Source organism: Octopus bimaculoides, chromosome 9 (assembly GCF_001194135.2).
Source record: "Octopus bimaculoides isolate UCB-OBI-ISO-001 chromosome 9, ASM119413v2, whole genome shotgun sequence".
NCBI lineage: Eukaryota > Metazoa > Mollusca > Cephalopoda > Octopoda > Octopodidae > Octopus > Octopus bimaculoides.
This window is the reverse complement of record NC_068989.1, coordinates 17,525,830-17,533,275: the sequence shown is the minus strand read 5'-3', so window position 1 is coordinate 17,533,275 and position 7,446 is coordinate 17,525,830. Positions and strand designations below refer to the sequence as shown.

The window sequence follows — 7,446 nt, the reverse complement described above, 5'->3', positions numbered from 1 at the left end:
GGGGGGGGGGCAAGCTCTACTACATAGAAGTGTGTATGACTGGACAAGTATGATGCATGAAGACAGAACAAAATACCCATCAATCTCTACTGTAGATGTGAAAATTCAGCAAGTTCAAGAGATGGTGCTGGTGAACTGAGTTTTTCCTGAAAATTAGTTATGGTTCTGCAGATGAAATCATCTATGACAAGCTTCACTGGCATAAAGTTTGTGTGAGATGGGTACCAAGTGAGCTTATCAAGACAAACAAGCACAATCATGTGATGATCTCTCAATGCTTACTCAACTGTTGTAACAATGAATGTGAAGCTTTTTTTGGAGCGAATAGTCAAATGAGATGTGACCTGGATCCATCATTTTGAGTCGGAATCCAAAATGTAGAGTATGAAGTGGAAACGCCCAGAATTGCCAGTGAAAAAGAAATTCAATAGTCAACCTTCCACAGCAAAAGTGATGCTAACTGTTTTTGTGATGCAATAAGGCTTATAGTGAACATTACCTGGAAAAGGAGTCTACAATCACCAATAAAATACTGGCCAACAAAATGAAACAAACAATTCACACCAAATGCCAAGGTCTGTTGTCAAAGCAAGTATTATTGTTGCATGACAATGCATGCACACATACAGCTGCCCACATCATTAAAACCTTTATAAAATTGGGTATGTATTTGCTGAAACAACCTGCATGTAATCCAGATCCCACCCCTTCCAACTATCACCTCTTTGGACTGCTCAAACATCTTTTACAAGGTCGGTGATTTGCTATGGGTGAAAAAGTGCAAGAAATGTGCATAAATGGCAGCAAGAACTAGCTGAAACCTTCTTTGATAGAATAAAAAGCTTGTGGACCACAGGAAGATGTACATTGAAAAACAAGGAGACCGCATCGAAAAAGGATGTAATTGTTCAACCCTGCTTTTTTTTTAATAAATTACACAAACGGAAGTGTGTATAATTTTTGATTCACCCTCATATTGATACCCAAATAGTTCAAAACTACAAATGAGCAAGAATTCCTTTATCTAAAATGTATCACATTTTCAAGCATGTAAAGCTTTTTGAATATTTTTGATAAGCATATCAACTCCATAGGTCCAGGTATGTTGGTATTATGTGTATATTGCATATTGAGAAAGCCAACATGATTCCTACAAGTCCATACAACTTTGTACAAAATGAGGTGATTAAAAATACTGGTGGAATTGAAGGGTACATAAATATAACAATTTCAAGGCATTGTCAAAATTAAATATACAAAAGCATATATAACCTATTCAATGAAAATGTATTTAGTTTTGTTATCAAAAAAACAGAATATGTGGATAAAAAAACACAAGCTTGAGAATCGACTCATCAGGAATCACCTCCTCTTCTATTTATTGAAGATTAGAAACTCACAGCTTCATATGAAGAAGTATTAACACACTATTTCAGTGTGGTTCAATTGGCAATTCAAGGTGTTAATGGGTCTGTGGTTTATTCCCTGATTTTATTTTAACAGCAAGACTAACTATATGTTTGCAGGAGTGGCTGTGTGGTAAGTAGCTTGCTTACCAACCACATGGTTCTGGGTTCAGTCTCACTGCGTGGCACCTTGGGCAAGTGTCTTCTACTATAGCCTCGGGCCGACCAAAGCCTTGTGAGTGGATTTGGTAGATGGAAACTGAAAGAACCCCGTCGTATATATGTATATATATATGTGTGTGTGTGTGTTTGTGCGTCTATGTTTGTCCCCCTAGCATTGCTTGACAACCGATGCTGGTGTGTGACTGAAACAAGTAAAAGAGTAAAAGAGTATACCACATAAGATGTGAGTGTACATATTTGTTCCTAACCATGTGGTACTCATACTCCATTAATTAACTAAATGATTTATCCTTCACTAAATTACAAATTTACTAATGCTTTATTACATTGGCATTGCACACTAAATCCAATGGAATTTGATTAAAAAAAAAAGAAACAAGTAAACAGTTTTAAATTTCCGCAAAAGGCATTTTCCTTTGCAACTCTTCAGAGTTCAATATTTTAGTAAAGATGATTTGTATTTCAGTAAATAAAATTTAGAACTATAGAATGAATAAAGTTGCTTCCAGTATTTCCTTTCATTTCTTCATTTCCTAAACTAAACAATATAAATAAGGTTTGAGTGGTATAATATATAACCAATGTACTTGTATGTCATTTCAAAAAAAAGTAGACTACTAAGGCAGAATATAAGGATAGCAACTATATTAACAAATCAAATGTCCAACTCAATAGATTGCTGCATTTCTCTTTTTACAATGACTACATTTCTTGACAATATCAACATTCATAATTGTAATCATTAAATACATACTGTGAAACGGTTTGATAACCCATAAGCTTGTAAGATTTTAACTTTGAAATGTAAGTCTTTATTCAGACGTTCCTCTGGTTCAGAAAAAAAACTCTCCTCGCTATCAATCAAGTCTTTAGAATTTTCATCGCAAGGAATGAGTTGCACCTGCAATATGGAATTGAATCAAATGAATAATTATGAAATTTGCTTTTGAGTACCAAGTGCTATATCTGAAATGTGATAGCCTGGCTGTAAGGTTAAAAAGTGAGAAATTGAGAGAAAATATGATACAGATGGAAAAGGTTCTAAAACTATTCATGGCCTTACAGGTACAGTTCCCATCTGGCTTCCCTGCAGCACAAATACAATAAGTTTTGAAAGTACAATTAGAAATTTTCAATGTGTTTTTGACTGTAAGGATTTTAGCATGTCTTTTTGGTTGTGGGGAGGTAGGAGAATGGGAATAATGCCTATCCTGTCACCAATCACTTTAGGACATGGAAAGGGGACGACAACAACAACAATAATGACAATTACTTGCTTAATTTAACATATTTCAGTTAAAAGCCATTGAAATATAGGAATAGATATGATAGAAAAAGATATGATAGATACGGATAGAAAAATAGAGGGATAGAGAAAGTGAGGGATAACAATTGAGAGGGAAAGAGAGAAGGATAATAATAGAGAGGGAAAGAGAGAGAGATGGAATAGGAGACAAGAAGGTAGGGGACAGAAGTCTTTTGAAACTAAAAGAATTTTCCATGGGGTTCGTAGCAATTATTATCAAATCTATAGAAATCCCTGATGAAAATCAAAGAAATTAAGGGAATAACAATATCATCATCATCATCGTTTAACGTCCGCTTTCCATGCTAGCATGGGTTGGACGATTTGACTGAGGACTGGTGAAACCGGATGGCAACACCAGGCTCCAATCTGAATTGGCAGAGTTTCTACAGCTGGATGCCCTTCCTAACGCCAACCACTCAGAGAGTGTAGTGGGTGCTTTTACGTGTCACCCGCACGAAGGCCAGTCAGGCGGTACTGGCAACAGCCACGCTCAAACTGGTGTATTTTATGTGACACCCACACAAGAGCCAGTCCAGGGGCACTGGCAACGATCTCGCTCGAATAACAGTAATATAATTGTTTTTAAAACATCTGTGTGAAATATGCTGTGTCCATGTTGAGTTACCATAACCACTCATGGAAAATTCCCTGCAAAGACTCAATCTTTAGGTAAAAGCAATTAATGAGGGGGAGTGATAGAGAGAGAAAAGAAGGTTATTAGAGTTAAAAAATATATTTAATAGAGTTTGGAAACAAATAGGTATTATTAAATAACTCTAAAGCAACAGGCTGGCAAGATTGTTAACATGGAGGACAAAATGCATAACGGCATTTTATCGGTCTTTACGCTCTGAATTCAAATTCTGCTGAGGTCAACTTTGCCTTTCGTCTTTTCAGTGTTGATAAAATAAGTAGCAATTGATCACCAGGGTCAATGTAATCAACTTACCCCTTCTCCTGAAATTGCCGGCCTTGTGCCAAAATTTGAAACCATTATTAAGTAACTCTCTACAACTCGCAGAGCCCACATCTGTTTCTGTGGGTTTGTTTCAATTGCTCAACTTCATCAACAAGTTGCCCACTTTGTAGCTTGCAAAGTCAATGTCCCTTTTGTGTGTAGGTTTGTTCAGGGTGCTCAACTTCCCAAATATGTTACTTTTAGTATTTTTAAACTTGAGAATCAAGAAATTAGTATTCATACATAGATAATTACGTAGAGGTGGAGGCGCAATGGCCCAGTGGTTAGGGCAGTGGACTCGCGGTCATAGGATCGCGGTTTCGATTCCCAGACCGGGCGTTGTGAGTGTTTTTTGAGCGAAAACACCTAAAGCTCCACGAGGCTCCAGCAGGGGATGGTGGCGAACCTTGCTGTACTCTTTCACCACAACTTTCTCTCACTCTTATTTCCTGTTTCTGTTGTGCCTGTAATTCAAAGGGTCAGCCTTGTCACACTGTGTCGTGCTGAATATCCCCGAGAACTACGTTAAGGGTACACGTGTCTGTGGAGTGCTCAACCATTTGCACGTTAATTTCACGAGCAGGCTGTTCCGTTGATCGGATCAACTGGAACCCTTGACGTCGTAAGCAACGGAGTGCCAACAACAACAATTATGTAGAGTAATAGTTATTTCTTATTAAGGTACACTATTGTTCCATTATGGATATTTTAAAAATATTTTTTCTTTGAAATGATGCCTAAATATTTCATAGCCAGCATGAAGACTTGAAGCAGTGGCTATGATCGAGAATAGTCAAACTTAAGATGTGTGTATGTATGTGTGTGCATGTATGCATGCATGTGTATATGTGTTTGTGTGTGTGTGTGTGTGTGTATGTAAAATTAGAGTACATTCTTTATACATATGTGTAAACTTGTGTATGAGGGAGAAAAAGAGAGGGAGTAATAAAGAGAAAGAGAGAAATTTAGATTTTGTAGTTAGATTGATGGACATAAAAGTTTGGAATTAATTGAAAAGAACAGAGTTACTTTACCACCTACCCTTTGAATCAAATTTGTTTTGTATCTCACACATCAAAACCTGCTAAAAAGATGACTGAAACGATATATCACATTTGTTGCACATCTACAATTTGCAATGATGCTTCAGTAAACATTTTATCCTTTGTTTTAATATTATTTTGTTCAGGATATTTCTACAGAAATTACAGCCAGCACTAATTTTTTTTAAAAATCAGTAGAAATATCCTTGACAAAATGTAAAGAACACTGCTAATGTAATAGAACATGGTGTTGACTTATAAAAACATTTAATACATAGGCACAGGAGTGGCTGTGTGGTAAGTAGCTTGCTAACCAACCACATGGTCCCGGGTTCAGTCCCACTGCGTGGCACTTTGGGCAAGTGTCTTCTACTATATATAGCCTCAGGCCAACCAAAGCCTTGTGAGTGGATTTGGTAGATGGAAACTGAAAGAAGCCCGTTGTATATATGTGTATATATATATATATATGTGTGTGTGTGTGTGTGTGTGTGTATTTGTGTGTCTGTGTTTGTCCCCCCTAGCATTGCTTGACAACCGATGCTGGTGTGTTTATGTCCCCGTCACTTAGCGGTTCGGCAAAAGAGACCGATAGAATAAGTACTAGGCTTACAAAGAATAAGTCCCAAGGTCGATTTGCTTGACTAAAGGCGGTGCTCCAGCATGGCCGCAGTCAAATGACTGAAACAAGTAAAAGAGTACACTTTATAGTATTTTATGGTTGCATAATGAAATACCACGTCTCTACAAGTCATTAAGTTTTGTTTCAATACTTATCTCTCTTAACTTATGGAAACAGAAAACATGTCCCGTCACATTCTCAGACTCAACTAACAACTATACCATGCATGGTTTTCACTTAATGAAAATGGTTGTAAATAATCTTAATTACTTTATGTTTTCTTCCTTACCTAATGCCTGCCAAGAAAGTTTCTACAAAATCATATTATAATGCATATCATTCAGCCTTGACCATCTTGAAATTTACAGACTATAATCATAATAATAATGATGTTGTATAAACGATTAAAATAGACATTCCTTTTAGATCATCTCCATATGAACAAACCAAGCTTCTAGATATGTAGGAACAGGCCCAAAGAGAGATCAGGGGAGTGGACTTTTAAAGACTATGTGCCTTGAAGTGAAGTCAAGATCATGATGTAGCATACTTCTTTCGGAACATAATTTTTGCCAACTATTGACAAGCTATGTATCAGAATTATCAGATAGTACTAATAAATTCAATTAACAAAAGCATTCCACTCACCTCTATAGTTCCAGCTTTACGAGCAGAACAATCTATGATATCTGAAACTTGTTTAGTATCAATCTGGAAATAGAAACAATAACAGAAAAATAATAGAAACTTGAAAAAAATTTAAGTTATAAAATTATCAAATGCATTTAGCAAGATATTCTGAAGAATGATAATATATGTTGACTATTATAATAATTTCACACATGTGACACAAAGATTGTAAGGTCAAAGTTCTGAGATACTGACCACATGGATATGGTTTCAAATTTAACTTCAGTCACTTGAGCAAAATATTTAGCTATTTTTGTTTTAAATTACATGTATTTTCAAACAATGGTGGTGCCTCAGCATAGCTACAGGTTAATAGCAAAAAGTAAGAGAGCAATACTTTTATGAAACAATTGAGATCACAGAGTGATTCAATGAGCTATGCAGTGGTTCATGTTTCATTCTAGTAAACCAGGTGAAGTAGCAAGTTCTGCTCACATATCACAACTGAATGTTAGTTGTTAGAAAAGGAATCCAGTTGTTTTGACCATAGTTTATTTAGTAATAGATGGACAGCAGCCATGATTTTTTATAGATCTTTGTGACAACTGGAAGGAAGGGAAAAAAATATTTTCTGATTAAAAACCTATTCCAAATGTTTGCAGCAGAGTGTTCTTTACTGAAAACACCAATGACCAGGTGGTGGTCTTAAACCAGGTAAGAGATTAGGCCTACAAAAATATTACTTTGATAACTAATATTCTACCCATGCACAACATAAAGATATTTTAATTTAACTATCTGAACACAAAGTAATCTTCTATTATAATCTGATAAAGTGTTTGTTATGTACATGGCTAAGCTACCAAACTTTATACAGATATTTCAATTCATTCCTCTTTTAGAATATTTACATAGTTTATTAAACTTGATGTCTTGTATAGCTAGATCTAATCATGTGTATATATATATATATATATATATATATAGTATATTATTTTATGTGTATTAATATTATCTCAGTTATTGAAACTTTTGATAATTTGAATCCGTTAATAGTTACCAGGGGTAGCAAAATTACACTAAAAAACAAGATATCCCAGCCGATTTACAGGTTGATATACAGAGTTAACGTGATACATTTTGAGAATATATGGGTAATAACAACAAATGGAGCAAAACGCATGTCGATGAAAGTTCCTTTAATTCCTACATAGATGTTTCGAAGCAAGTGAGGGCCATTTCACAAAAAAAGAAAGGGTTGCTGGAATAATCACTTGTTTCTCATCAGGGAGAAC

General features: G+C 35.6%; 1 protein-coding gene across 3 annotated transcripts in view; it reads right to left on the bottom strand.

Moving 5' to 3' along the window:
- The window catches only part of LOC106872608 (kinesin-like protein KIF28P), an 85,742-nt gene that overhangs the window by 11,148 nt on the left and 67,148 nt on the right, over positions 1–7,446 (bottom strand). For all 3 annotated transcript variants that reach the window (XM_014919644.2, XM_014919646.2, XM_014919647.2), the window contains 2 exons: positions 6,170–6,232; positions 2,344–2,490 (listed from right to left, as the gene is read on the bottom strand). In XM_014919644.2, the coding sequence (XP_014775130.1) occupies positions 2,344–2,490; positions 6,170–6,232 (210 nt within the window). The remainder of the gene's footprint in view (positions 1–2,343; positions 2,491–6,169; positions 6,233–7,446) is intronic.